Source organism: Malus domestica, chromosome 03, assembly GCF_042453785.1.
Source record: "Malus domestica chromosome 03, GDT2T_hap1".
Taxonomy (NCBI): domain Eukaryota; kingdom Viridiplantae; phylum Streptophyta; class Magnoliopsida; order Rosales; family Rosaceae; genus Malus; species Malus domestica.
Genome location: NC_091663.1, coordinates 31415637 through 31431533, shown reverse-complemented (window position 1 = coordinate 31431533; position 15897 = coordinate 31415637). Strand labels below are relative to the sequence as shown.

The following is a 15897-nucleotide window of genomic DNA, read 5'->3' as shown; positions in this document are numbered from 1 at the left end:
TGAACAAACACGATTTGAGGATCTTAGAATCCTCATTCTCATATGACATCGAATTAAGAAGACGGATCACCTTTTGAGAGTGGCATTAGGAATATTTAGGGCCTGTTTGAAATTACTTTTAAAATAGCTGAACGTGTCTTTTATGAAAATGTTTTTAGATTAATCTTTAGTTAAAATGAAAGTGAATTCTGAAAAAAAAAAATTAAAGTGCTTCCTACAAGAAACACGTAAATGATGTTTTTTTCCAGAAATTACTTTAAATGCTTTTGAAACTCAAAAACATTTTATCTAAATAAAAAAAAAACGTTTTCACACATTTTAATAGCACTTCTAAACTAATCATTTGATTCACACTTCAATCAATCCCACATGGCCTAAAATAATCACTAATTACTTTTTCTTTAATTAATTTTGTTTTAACAAAAACAATGTTAAAACATTAAATCATGGGTGACTCAGTAGTTGAAGACGAATTTCAAGTCCTTATTCTTACGGTATGTCCTAGGTTCGATTCCTGCCACTGATGAATCGCACGATGGTGGCCAAGAGGAAGATGAAATGCCTCTATGAATCTTCTCAGCTTCTGAAAAAGTAAACTGTCGTGGCAAACCAGTTGGTCCCTTCTAAAAAAAAATTTAATCATGAATACTTTGGTAACCAATAAAACCCACTTCCAACTCATTAACTAATACAAAATATGTAGAATTGTTGACCTAATCATCCACGAAAAGAGACGGAAACTTAAAAACAAAAACGTTATTGTTGTGCTTCTTATTCTCTATAAGTCATCCTCTTCACCAAGCCGCCGTTTTGGTTTTTAGGTCAGAAGTGTGTGATCCTATTTTACTTTCAATTTTGGTCAGAGCTCAGAAACGTGCTTTGAAATCATAAATCGTTAAGGTTTTTGACTCCCCTTATCACAACTTTTTTCTAATGTGGTATGCAAAAAAATAAGAGAGAGATATGAGAATAAATTAGAGGATACAGATACATCGTCATGTGACATCGTATGTTAATGAAATAATAATACGTAAACAAAAATGTATACATATTTTTATTTCATTGACACGAAATGTTACTGTAAATGTATACAGAATGTCACATCATTCAAAAATTTCAACAAAGATTACAAGATAAGAAAGAAATTGAAGGTTCAAAACGAAGAATATTCCTCACAATTTTTCATACGGAAATAAATTGCTGCTATTGTCATGTGGTCCATTCTCTTTTGTCATGTGGGCTCATTAAGCTTAAACTTCTTTATATCTTGTTCTTTGGTTATAATTAAGGGAAATAATTTTCGCACTCAAATTCTTTCATGCGTTACTTTTTTTTCTGTAGCTTTTGGAGGGACTAAACGAAAAAAGAACAAAGCAACAAAAATATTAAAGGGTTTGCAGAAGAAAAGTCTGTACAATTATTTTCCTGATGTTGGAGTATTAAACTATGAATTTTATGACACGTCTACTATTTTTTTAGTACAACGGTATATTTTACACTAATGGAATGAGAGAGTCGGCTAAACTACACAATAGACAACCTAATTTGGTATCGAATTCGCCATCCATGAGATTCGAATCTAAGACCTTTCAATTACAAGTGAAGATGAATACTACCAGATCGTAGTACTGAATGATTATGACATGTTTACTTAACATGAATGGAAAAAAATAATGAATTGGAGAATTTTGGAATGCGGGAAGTAAGGAAAGAAAATTAGATCAAGCAGTCCCCTCAATTGACCTTAATCACAGTTTTCAAATATTTGATTATGAAATTTAAAGGAAACCTCACACTTTCTCTAACTCCATGTGCATTAGCAAACACAGAAAACGTTAGAAGACGAAGACATGTTTATTTACGTGGTATGGAGATGAGAAAAATGCATATTGTACGACAATACTCTGAACTGATTCTAAACATCTATATTTTAGTAAACACGAGAAACTCAAGAATGAGAATGATTCCAAAACCTACTAAACCTGTTATTCATGTCATCTTTAAATTAAATCAACAACCCCATTTATAAAGATATGATTAGACTCTTTGCATAATTTGATGAAACCACCACAATTACCCCACCAATTATACTCTACTAAGATATATGATTAATTTCTAAAGATCTGTTTGATATTCAAGTATTTTTAAACTCAAAAATAACTTTCAAGTTTTAGGCTTTGAATATTTGTTTGGTAGAATTATGTAAAAAAAAAAAAAAAAAAAAAACCTAAACTCAAATATCAAAAATGAATTTTTAGAGTTTTTAAACTCATACCCAATATTTTTTTCTCTCCAAATATTTGATGCGCACTCTGTTTTTTTATATTTCTTTCTCTCTCCTCCAACACTTCTCTCCTATTTCTTTCTCCTTTTTTTTCTCTTTATCCTCCTCTCATTCGATGCTCCCTTTGTCTTTCCTACGATATTCTCTCTCTCTCTCTCTCCACTTTTTCCCATCTCTCTTTGGATTTCTATGTCCAATTGATGTCACCGATTCCATTGTGAGATGAATTTTTTTTTTAGTGTTAAATTTTAAAAACAATTTTGAATCTCATACCAAATAAGTTTTTGAGTCTTAAAAGACAAATTTGAATCACATTATTACTAGCTCATTGTGTCCGCCCCCTCCTCGAGTGTAGATAATATCGTTGGTTAAAAATATATATATATTCTTAAGTGATGTTCTTAAAAAATATTTTAAGAAATAATAAATTTATTTTAATAGGATACCAAACCTGCCCTAAACCCTCTAAATTTAAATAGATTCTTTTTAATCCAAACCATCTTTAGGAATTAGCTTTAAGCGGTGAAAGAGACAAATAATGAATTAAAAATCATGTTTAATCAAGTTTACCAAAACAGAACAAAAAAATCATGATTAATCGAGAGTCTGATTACCTCTACTTTAAGTTTAACCATACACAGAAAGAACACTAGAATTCCTGTCTTTTCTTTTCTCTTCCTTTCTTAGGCAGCCTAACTACTCCAAAATTTAATTATTATAATCATGTCATGAAATTTGGGTTTAAGAGTTGCATCCAAACCCATAACACTGTTCATACGATTTTTGAAGATTTTTTTTAATCCAAAATGGTCCAATCGATTGGTACAACTCGTTATTTTGGTCATTGACAATGAAAATTGATAGACGTAAAGCTCATTTGGATGTGTTTTTACTACGGGTGGGCACGGTTTGGTTCGGTGCGGTTTTGAGTGAAACCAAAACCGAAACCGAAATTTTTTGCGGTTCGGTTCGATGTGGTTTTGAAGCCAAAACAGAAATGAAACCAAACCGTTTGGTTTGGTTCGGTACGGTTTCAAATGGTTTCAGTTTGGTTTTTAATAAAAAATGTACAATTTGCAATATTAATAAGCATTTCCCAGTAGCAATAGGAAAAAGACCTTTGTTATGTAAACAATTAGCATGTTGCATGCAGTTGTGATGTTAAAATATGTTTGTGCAACAAAAGGGTGTCTCATACAAGGTATATCATAAAACAAGTTGAATAACTTTGAATTCATTAAACGTGAGCGAAACTTTCATACTAGATTATGTGATATCATGCTTCAAATGAGTGGACTTCATTAGATCATTGTTTGACTCTTGATAACAAGGTTAGTCCACCCTTGTACATATGTGTGTGTGTGTGTGTGATGGTATAAAATAACAAAGGTCCTTCAAGTTAATGAACGAAAAAAAGTGATGAATAATGATATTCTAGTGTGGTTGAGTCCATACTAAATGTATGGATTCTAACAAACAACCAATTAAAACATGAAATATAATATGGACATTTAATTAAATGTTTATTAATATTTGCGGTTTGATTTGGTTTCGGTGCGGATTTCAAAAGCCAAAACTGAAACCAAACCATTTTCTATGTTGCGGTTTGGTTTCAAAACCGAAACCGTTTCAAAATAGCAAAACCAAACCGTTCGGTGCGGTTTGATTTGGTTCGTGTTTCGGTTTCGGTTTTTGATTTTCGGTTCTAAATGCCCACCCCTAGCTTTTACAATGACTGAAAGCACTTTTGATGAAAATGTTTTAAAAACCTATCCTTAGTAAAAATGCAAGTAAATCCTGAAAAAGCACTTTAAGTGTTTTTGGAACCCAAAAAGATTTTTTCTAAAAGCGCTTTCAATCATTTTAAAAACACATCCAAACAAGCTCATAGTCTCTGAGTTTGTTAACTGTAAATTATTTTAGTCCCTTCCGTAAAAAATTTGTCAAATATCATCGTTAAATTGTCATATGATACCTCATGATCACCTTTTTAAGATTATTTGTGTCAAACCAACTCATCTACTTAACGAGAATATTGACAAATTTTTTTAAGAACCAAAGATTCACAGTAAACAAAATCAGGACCAATTCTATTGATTTTCATTGTCAAAGATTGAAGTGAGGAGTCATGTCAATTTCAATGACCATTTTAGCTAAAAAACTTTTTAACTGCAATAAGTTATACATACTACATACCTATATATATATATATATATTATTAAATTAAACATAATTGTTCAATCCATGTTGGACCCTAACAAAGTATAACGTTCCACCAAAATCTTCACTAACACCTTACTAAACACAATTGAGGCTAATTATATTGATGAAAAACAAAATATAACAGGTTTCTTGTTTGTTTTTATAGATTCATTATTGACGAGGGAGAGTCAAATACGAGGTCTCAAGTGCACGAGTCAATACTCTTAATCAGTTGGAGACAACTATAATACAACCTAAAAAAAAAAAAAAAACAGAGTAGCTAAGTCGTGATCTAGTGCTATATATCTTCTTAATGCTAGAAGAGGTTCTAAGTTTGAAATCGTCCTGTCAATCAAAGAAACAAAAAACAAAAGCATTTGCTTTCAATTTCCAACTTTCTAATTTCTAATTTCCAACTTTCAAAAAACAAAAACAAAAGCACAAACACATTCTAAAATTTGAGAGACATTCATTCATTCATTCATAAATATAATGGTTTTGAAAGGTTTGTGGATCATGCAGCCACTGAAGCCAAAACATACCAAATCAGAGATTAAGGTATCTTCCATCTTCCTTCTCCAGCCTGAAATTTGCTTAAACAGTGGTTTAGGACCAGATTCTTTCACCCTCCATAACTGAAAATCGAAGATCGAAATATATGATGCCTGTTGAAAACCCTAGGACCACGACTTCTATGCTTTCCATTTCAATCATTTACAAGCTCACTTATCCTAAACCTCATAGATTCTTTGTTCTCACATTTGTTTAGAAAAAGAACCACCATGGCATTGATTGAAACTTAGGTTAAAAGGTTGGAGGGTCCAGAGAGAGATGTCCGGACTGCACTACTGGGTAATCCTGACTTATATCCATTAGATTGGCAAGTAAACAAAAATAGTATTTTCTCAATTCAACCATGACCGTTCCTTTCCCGTAGTCTGGATTATTGAAGAAAACTGGGCTATCAAAATACTCACTTGTAAACTGAAAGGAGCATTAGGTACCTGAAACAGCAAGTTTGCTTTGAACAACTCACCAACACAATTTCTGCAAGGCAAAAGATACAGTGAAGAGTGAGTTGAACAAGAAATAATCACAAGGGCTACTCCTTGTGTGCTCAACTCAACCTCAACCAAAACCTGTATAGCGATTATTTCGATGTCAAAAGTTTAGATGACCAAAAATGTTTTCTTTTCCCCAAACCAGGTTCCCAATAAATACGAACAAATTCCATACCCTGAACAAATACACTAGTAATGTGAAATAAGAAAGTGAAACTTTGGTAATTTGAGTTAGCTTGGGATACAGATAATACGGATAAAAAGGTCAAACATTAAAAAGAAAGCAGCCCAATTCAATTACTTGACATCTCCATAACTTTATTTCACTTGCGTCCCTCGCCTTTTTTCTGCTCTTTAGCTGAAAAAATCATAGACCATTTTCGGTAAGGAGAAAAAGAAAAAGGATTCTTGAGATTTCGAACAATTAGACAATGAAAGGCAGAGGAGTATCACAAACGGGAACAAAAAGAATAATGTTGAATCAGGGGTACACACCAGCCTTTTCCTCCTCTCGCTTCTTAGCAGCGTCAGCCCTTTGTTGGCGAATCATGGCTAAGCGTTCTGCAAGTACAATTTAAATTAAAGAATGAAAGAATGGCAACAGAGACGATGTACATGAAAATAAACTACTGGCCCAAATAGATATACAGGGTCAGACCATATTGTCAAGTGACACATGCACAAAATAAAGGTAGCAAACGTATTGAGAAATTATCCCTATATCCTGAATCTTGATGCCAGAAAACCATAATGGATAGCAAATATGGAAAATGGAGCAATTTGAGGACATTCATCTTCATAATAACCAAAAGCATTTAGAACCCAGCTGGGTTACACGATCAGATCGATACTCAACACCACCAAACTACACTGTAAGACTGTAAGTCAGCGAAAACATAGACAAAAATTCCAAAACCCTTACAAAGTTCCAGAAACAGAAGTTTCAGAGGGCTAGCAACACACAGTGGTCTCCCATATAATCTCTAATACTCACTAAAACTGGTAAACACAAGACCTCACCACCTCAGTTGAACAATCTATTCACCAATAAGTGGACTAACATATCAGCAAGGAAATATAAATACTAGATAAAATACGACTTTTCCAGCAAAATATCTTAACCCCTGTTTTGTGTATGCTAATTTAGAAAATTTAGTTGGCATATCATTGCATGCCTAATATAATTCAACTCAACTGCCAAAATGAGGCTAGAATTTGGTCAATTTCCCACATTACCTAAATCCTTTTTTGCTTGTTCTGTTTTTCCCTGTTCCTGCAACCTCATGTACCGCTCATGAGCCTTTTGCTTCTCTATCTCCTCTCTGCAACGGATGGACATTAAGTTGACGCAATATTTAACCTTGGATCACTCAAATATTTGACTCCAAGGACAACCAAATTGAAAATATTGATCATGAGCTTTCGAAAAATCAATTGTATGGAAATACAAAAACTGCAGCTAATAATTTCGTGATCTCAAGGAGGATCAACCATCAAAAGTACTATTGGGAAGCATAAAACTATGAGAATAACATCCAGTACCAATAATTACCAAAGCACACGAAATGACAAGCAGAATGCCAAAGCATGAGCCATAACATGACAAACATATTTCAATTCTTAAAATGAAAAATAAATTCACATTATCCACCATTTTCCTAAATCCTTTCAACAAAACATAACTTTTGACAAAACTATTATTTTGTCCAAGAGTGCGACTGGTGAATATAATCTACAAAACAAATTATAATTTACCCCTCTAAAGTTCATTTTTGACAAATTATGTATAAAATTCCACTTCCCCCATGGTTCAGAACACTTAAAACAAAGTGATGAGTTAAATGTTTTAAGGGCTTGATCAAAAGCTTCATACGCTGAACAAATTCTGGTGGTCTCTTTTGCCTGTGTGACATGAACACTAAAGCTAGAAACTGGAGAAAAAAAAAACCAGGTCAGCCTAGATAATGTAGGATACTTCTGGTGCTTAGAGATAGAACCAGATGCTACTATTAAAGCCTCATGCTCAACTGACAGTCGTATGAAAGATGAATTAATAACCATATATATTTGATATTAAAGAGTAATAAATATGTGAAAAGAAAACTGAAGAAAAATGGGATAGAAGAATCATCAATGAGGAAGCAAGATTTTGTTTCACAATTTAGGCACTGCTTAGATACTTGGCACGGAACTTGTTCCATATTGAATGTACAGGAGGTGAGGAACATTGCATACCTTTCACGCCTTGAGAGTTCAGTCGTTTTCTCAATCTGCAACAAGGATAACAGAAAATAATTACTATAATGAGTTCATACTGCAAATATGTAAAAATTCTCTTCACCACCTTACATCGACATTTTTAGCCTTCACATTCTTTGGTTTTACTAGATTGGGATTCTCAATTTCAATAATTCCCTGAGTGCCTTTCCGTTTCTGTTAACACAGCCAAAATTGCAGTAAGGTACAAGTAGGAACTAATAAGAAACACAGATGCTTCCAAATCAACAATGGAATAGTTCAATATAAAGAAGAATGTAATAGAAATAATGAGTATACTGACTTCGGATTCTTCCTGTTCTTCTTCTGATTCCTCTTCAGACTCTACTTCTTCCTTCTCTTCGGCTTCTTCCTGAGAATATCAAAGAAATATACCTTTAGGGCGTGTTTGTTTGACCTTCTTAGGGGTCATTGGACTAGCCTACATTAAGTGTTTGTCCAATCCGGTGTTTGTTGTCCACACTGGACTAGTTTTAATGACATTAACGGGGACTCGCCCCGACTGAACGCTTCGCTAAACGTTCTTAGCAAGGCCCATCGATTTCGAGCGGACTGCTAATCCCGTTCTCTCCCCCGCCGTTGATCCCTCGTCGTCTCCTTTCTCCTTCGCCCCTTCACCCTCTCCGTTCTCCTTCGCACCTTCGCCCACTCCCTTGGGCCTTCACTATCCCACCCAAAAGCCTAATCTCAGACCTCAAACAAAAATTGAAAAACAATCCACTGACTCCCTTCCTTTCTTCTTCGTTCAATTCACACACACACACTCTCTCTCAGCAAAATCGCCATGGTTGTGGCTTTTGAGCACCGCACACAAGCTGCACAATCCTCCACCATTCACGAAGCAATCTCAGCCCACGACTCTTGAGCATTCACGAAGCAATCTCAGCCTTTCCGAATCCACCGCTGCTAAATCCTCACTATCCTTCCCCGCGTCGTCTCTGAACCAGGACAAGCTCGCCAAGATCGCCGCAGTTACCAAAAAATGGTGAGAGCTTCTCCTTTTTTAGCTTACAGTTTTCAATTTCTCCACTTGAATTTGATTTTGATGTGGTATGATTGTGAATTCATGACCAATGAGAAAGAAATTCATTACCAAGGGAATGAAAATATAGTCATTGCTGATTGTGAATTCAATTGATCAATGGGCATGTGCAGAAGGGTGATTTGGAAAGTGCCCAGGAGGTGTTTGATGAAATGTCTGAGAGAACTATGGCTAAGTTTGGCTGAGGCTTGCTAAGTGTGATTGAGGCTGAATTTTGAGATAAATTATCGTGATTGTGATTGTGACTGGGTTTTGAATAATTTTTTGTGGAGTCAATTTTTTAGGCTTCCAGGAAAGTACGGTCAATAGATGTTGCTTGCATAATTGTTTTGTGTATTTTTATATTTTCCAGAATTTGAAACTGAGATATAAGTGTAATATGTTGTTTGAATTTGGAGTTTGGAAACTTGTTAAGGAATTACTTGGAATACTCCTATTGCTGGAAAAGTTCAAAATGGGCATCCTTAGGGAGTGTTGGATAAATATATTATGATGAAAATTGTTGGAGTTAGGCATGATAAGGTCAAATTTGGTTGAAATTTTGATGTTGGTTGATATAGCATAGGTTATTTATATTTTTTATTTTAAGCTAGTCCAGCTTAGTCCCTGAAATTAGTCCAGTCCAAGATAGTCTGATGCAACAAACGCACCCTTAATACCCAGCAATAGCACAAAACTTAAAGTCACCCATATGCGAGAGAAAGAGGGAGAAACAGTAACAGATGGGGCAAGGTAGATATAATCAACACAGCCACTATATAGCTCAATCATACGTTGCAAACAATGATATCAATGACACAAAAAAGTTCTCTTTCTTAAAATGGTAATCAAGCAAAATTACTACATGAAACTATCTATACCCATGTTATTTTAGCTAATATCTAACCATAGTATACTGATTTGCTTCTTTCAAAGTACTCTTACATGAATTGTTGGAAAGTAATCTCATATTTGGAAACTAAGCACTTAATAGTTTCCTACATTCATGGCCCACCATGTCATTCTTACTTTAAGTTTAATGTGTGTGTTTCACGGGATCAAAGACTGAAGGTCCTACTCCCAATGCCAGCCTACAATAGAAGCAAATCAAGAGAACTTATTGACTGTTTAGAGCTCGACCCCAAAAGGAGGAAAACTATAATATGCTACTCCATGAGCAATTTATATTAAGAATTCTTTTTTATTTATAAAGAAGAATATGATTTTGGTAAAATTTTCAAATTTAAGCATGTAGCTTACTAATTGTTGCAACTTCAGGACAATGAAATAATTTTGTCAATTTCTTCGACAAACTCGTTATGGCCAGATGTGAGCTTTACAGGAACCAAAATCAGAATTCGGCCTTATTTATATGAGATTCATATTAGGGACATATCTCTTATGGGTTTTCGGTCAATGGGCTGACAGCAGTCCTTAAAAAGAATGCAGCAGTCCATAACTTCCAAAGGGAGACATGCCCAAGAGGGCAAAGAAAACTTTGTTTCACATGGTAATCCTTTGAAACATGTAATGCTTAGAGGCATCCACAACAGATGCAGTCCTATTGCCTTTGGTTGGTTCAGCCATGATTCATAAGATTCTTATCAGCCAGAAAGTTTGGGTTACAGAACAACTTGATTCTGTGACTTCTGCTAAAATAACATCTTTTGATACAATGACAGATATGAAACATGATTAAGTCAATATACATGTCTTCAGTGCATTAGTTTAACATTCCAATTCCATGTAGTCTCATCAATGCAAACTCTGCATAATGAGCACCTATACACTTTACATGCATCTGTTCTGTGTACGTATGCATGTTCAAACAAAATACTATAAAAGCCTATTGAAACCCTCGTCTCTAAATTTGAGAATCATGACGGCAGCTTGAAAAGTGCGATGTCTTCAATTAAATCATATGGGAAAAGTGTAATACAAAGGGACAAGGGACAGATTATTACCCTTTTAAAACCACGTGGACGGGCAGAGGAACCAGCAACTGCAATCATGTGAAGTATAGACACAAAGGCAAGCTGAGTCAAACATAGCAGATGAAAGTTCAAAAGCATTTGAAACAACTTTACCAATTATAAATATAATTTGACATTAAGAAAAATGTCTGAGACTTAAGTGAAACCGATATTGTTAACATCACCCAAATATACAAACTCACAAATCGTTAACTTCATACAGTCTTCACGAGTACAACTGGTAAACTCGTAATACAACTAAAATATCATAAACAACAAACCTTGATTATTGATAAAAAATTAAATAAAATATAATAAAAAATCTAAATTCTTTTTTCTCATATAAACCGATAAAGCCATCCAAGAGAAACATGAGTAGAATTAACATAGTGGAGGGAAACATTCTTTCCTAGTCTGACATATACTTTAACTCAATCAACAGTTAAACTTCATATATTCTTTAATTTGGTGTAAATTTCAAAATTGTCCGTACAAACTCATGGATTTTTCAAGCAAAAGTAGTGGGGAAGTGAAATTTGACTGAGAATGTTTTCACAGGATAACCTCAAGAGGGATTCATCATTCATGCACCAACCCTAACTAGGAATTAATTACCCATAGATTCACTTATCCAATTAACAATCCCAAGTTTCAGGCGAACACGAGTGATACTCTAGCTTATATTGCAAATTCCAAGGCAAATCATTACCAATAAGCTAGAAGCAACCACTTTGAACAAGTTATCATGTTCTATTTCTTACGACAGTTATCCAATTTACTGGTCCAGATTCCAAACATTAAGCCGAGTGAAAACAAAAAGAACACGCATGCCGAAATCAACAAAATAGTCTTCAAGCCAACCCACTACCAATAAGCTAGAAGCAACCACTTAGAACAAGTTTTTGTTTTCGTTTTCTTACAGAGGTTATCCAATAAACTACTCCTCCTAAGCTGAACTATGGAATGACCAAAATATTCTTCAAAAAAAGAAACAAACTTTCACGAAAAAATTACGAGCTTTTCAAATTTACAATAAGAATTGCCTAGCCGAAATTCCACGCTAAAAATAACTAAAATGTTCACAAATCAATCTAGATCTAAAAATTAGCACAAACAACTGAGACCCTGTGCATACACATGCCCATACACATAGATATACATATAAAATCACGACGGTAAATTGTTTGAACCACATGGAGAAACAGATAGAGAAAGAGGGAGATGATTAATACCCATCTCTTCGTGAGTGGAGAACTGGCGGCGGCCGGTGGGCTTGCCCTTGAACTTTCCTCTTCCCATTTTCTCGATTAAACTTGCAGAGACAGAGAGAAGAAGAAAGCTAGGGATTAGAGAAAGGGTTTGTCCGAGTATTTATACCTGCTGCAGGAGGCAGCTGCTTTTTGGGTTTTGCATCTTTTGCACTTGAAACCTTCTGTCTCTGTGTGCCTTTGTGGGTGCTTGTCTGTGTGTCACTAATTTTACCCATTAAAATGGACTGCATAATTAATTACATACATTCATAATTTGATAATTTAACTTGCCATCCTTTCTTATTGGTCTCGAGGTCGGTGGCAATTCATTTCGATTTTTTGTCTTTATATAATTGCTTACATTTTTTGTTTATGTTCGTTATTTGATCTGTTAATTAGAGCTTTTATAGTTGTGGTCGCTCTTTCGTTCTATTGATGAAATTTTTTTTCTGCTCAATCTCTTATACTATAGCGACGACCGTTGTCTAGACATTAGAATGTAGTTTTTGTGATTTGTGTGCTTGTCCTTAATTTGGATCCAAAGCTAGTTAAATACTATATTGTGGATTTTACTAGGGTGAAAATGATGTTATGTAGGTTGCCACAACACCAACACCATATTCTCTTTTGCTATAATGCCATTGGGTTTATCCTTATTCATATTTAGGGTATTACTAGAAAGACCACATTTTTAGACGACAATTCTAAATTACTTGACGTGTCATTTGGTGCAGCATGTCAATTCGTTTAATTTTTTTTTTATTAATTTTGAGAGAGAATTAAAACACTTGAACTAAAAAATAAATAATTCAACCCTTAGGTCTTTCCCACCGTCTCAACCTTGACAAACAACCCTCGGCAGCAAACACCACCAGCCAACCTCTCCCTTTCTTTTTATTTAATTTACTAGGATAAAAGTTTGAAACTTTTACATAATTTAGGAGAGGGAGTTTTGAACCTAAGACACATAGATAGAAACATAACCTCTCTCTCCACTCTTTAACTTTCACCCATTTGTTTTTCTGGCACATCCAAATCTCGTCACTGGAGAAAGATGACTTTATTTCATAGGTTTGTGTCCAAAATGATCATTGAAATGACATAACTCTTCATTATGATCTCTAAAACGCAATATCGATAAAAATAATTCTTGAAATTATCTACCATCAATCATTTTGGTCTATGTAAAACTCCCAATCTTTGCCCATGCAGTGTGCATATGCTTCCAAAGGTGCCAATAGATCCTTCTAATATTTGTCTTGACCGCAACAATTCAATTTCTTTTAATTTTGTCAAGAAATTAATAAAGTTATTCTCCTTCTTTTCTTTGTTGCTATTCGCAGAAAATGAGCTATTGTTCCCCAAATGCATATTACTCAATGTTTATGGCAAGTTGGGTGGTGCAAGTCAAAGTAAATGTCATTGTCAAGAATAATTATAAATTGAGGGAATATATCTGGGATATGGAATCTTTACTTTTCTTATGTCCCATTGTTTTTGAACCACATATTCCCTTAAAAGTTTCCTTGTTTTTGAACCACATATTCCCTTAAAAGTTTCCTTCTTTTTTTTTATTTTTTTTACTTTTTTATTTTTTTTAACAAATGAGATTTCAAATTCTAAATTTCCAGCATATTCATACTCATAACTAAATATTATATTTTGTTCAAACTAGATGCGTGCTTGTCACGTGAACATAGTTCTATCACATTCAAGGGTAAATACGACCTTTCACCTTTCACCAACAGCAAGGGCATAGTTGGAGGGAAGACATGAACGAATGAAATTGGGGATGCTAAGCTAAGGGCATGTTTACTTACAAAGAATAAAGTGGGAAGGAGTTTGTATCATTCTTATTAATGTGTTTACTAACAACGAAAAATGAAAGAGTTGGTGGGGTTCCATATGTGTAGAATATGACATACCTGAAAAATAAAGGTATTTCATTAACATAGGGAGTTGGTTATCCAATTCTACTAATTTCTCGTTTCATCTCATACTTACTCATTATCATCCACATACCAAGTAAGTAATATGTCCTAAAATAAAAGTTTGGGTAGAAATTCATAGTGAATTAAAATTATAAATCCAAGTGGTGAATTGCCTGATAGTTAGAGCCATTTTCTTCAGCTCACTACTTTCAAAGTTCAATCTTTCCTTCCTCTCCCCCCTGAATGTGGATTTGTGTAGAATATTTTAACTAAAAAATTTGTAAAATTTAGAATTTGTCTTTGAACTTGCACCCAAGTTTAGAATTTGTACTAAACTAAAATTCCGTTAATTTATGTGTCTATTTATCTATCTCTTGACTCGAAATGAGAGCAGGTTTGAAAAAGAATCTTAGGGGGCGTTTGTTTCACCTCCTTAGGAGGGACTGGACTGGACTACAGTCCCATGTTTGATAGGTGTTGGGACTAAGTTAAGTGGGACTAAAGGGGACTCGTGTGGACTACGGGGCTCGCTAGGTAGTCTTAGCGAGACCCCCCAAATACCATCGAATTGCTAAGATCGTTGCTCTGCTCGACTCCTCAGCGCTTTGCTCGACTGCTCACCCTGCTCGACAACCTCACCGGACCATCCCAGGACAACCGCCGCGTCCTCGTAAATCGCCGCTCTCATTTCCTTCTTCCTCGCTGCCTCGCACATTAAAAAATTCAAAACATCCAACCCCAGATTCGGAGTCCACAACCTTCGACAGCCCACAAACAGAGACAAATTTAACAAAGAAGACAGAATCCAAACAAAAAAACAGCAACAAAGAAGACAGAATCCAACCCCAGATTCGGAGTCCACAACCTCCGAATTCCGCAAAATGAAGAATCGAGCTTCGTTTTTCTCGTTTGTCCACCGGGTCTTCCTTTTCGATTTGTCCACCGGGTCTTCCTCTTCGATTTGTCCTCCACATTCCTCTTCGTTTTTCTCCTCCTCCGATGGACAAGCCCGACGATCCCATGAACAAAAACCAGAAAAACGAAGCTCGATTCTTCATTTTGCATAATTTTTTTAGCAATTAATCAGTTTTGGCAATTAATCAGAAAAAAGAGGAAAGGGACGGAGAGTGTGGGACGGAGAGAACGAGGAAGAAAATGATGGAGGTTTCCAGAGAGAGGGAGAGTATTATTAGAAGAAAAAAAGATAGAATTAATTAATATAATATTATTAGATATGAATTAAAAAATATAAAATATTGTAGTTTGTTATTATCCTTCTTTTTAGTCCGACACTGCACCAAACGCTTCACTAAATCAGTCCAGCTTAGTCTAGTCTAAGCCAGTCCAGCTTAGTCCCTGAAGCTAATCCAGTCCGAGATAGTCTGGTGCAACAAACGCACCCTTAATGTCTAGGGTTGGGCTAGGAGGGTCTCTTAACGTCTTCTTTTTTCTTCTCATCAGAGGTATTTCACAAAGACTTGCCATGGTAAGGAAGAAGAGAGGAACAAGCACAAGAGGAGAGTACACTACAACGAAGAGTTGTATGTTGTGTTCAGGAATGATGAATTGCTCCCGAAAAGGAATCTATTGATTATCTCCCAGGTACTTGGACCGTAGGTGCAATGACTTACTAAATTGTGCACTATTTATCTATATTCATTATACAGATTTTAAAATTTAAACTCATTCAACAATAATAAATAAGGTGCTGAGACCTATATATATGCCACACCACATGAACAAAATTGTTTCCACATACGTTAACAACTAGAACCAATAGCACACATTTTGTTAAATTTAGGGATGTAAATTAATGGAATTTTAATTCAGAGATGAATTATAAACTCGGGTTCGAGTTCAACGACGTATTCTAAATTTTACTCTTAAAAAATTATAAA

The 15897-nt window shown here is 34.8% G+C and overlaps 1 protein-coding gene across 1 annotated transcript; it reads right to left on the bottom strand.

The window, feature by feature from the left end:
• Positions 1-5660: 5660 nt before the first annotated feature.
• On the bottom strand, positions 5661-12323 carry LOC103430784 (uncharacterized). The gene is made up of 8 exons (XM_008368929.4): positions 12051-12323; positions 10810-10847; positions 8108-8176; positions 7897-7980; positions 7783-7817; positions 6784-6869; positions 6043-6108; positions 5661-5905 (listed from the first exon to the last, which is right to left on the bottom strand). The coding sequence occupies exons 1-8, from the start codon at positions 12115-12117 to the stop codon at positions 5871-5873; spliced, it is 480 nt and encodes a 159-aa protein (XP_008367151.3). The 5' UTR covers positions 12118-12323; the 3' UTR covers positions 5661-5870.
• Between the last annotated feature and the right edge of the window lie 3574 nt (positions 12324-15897).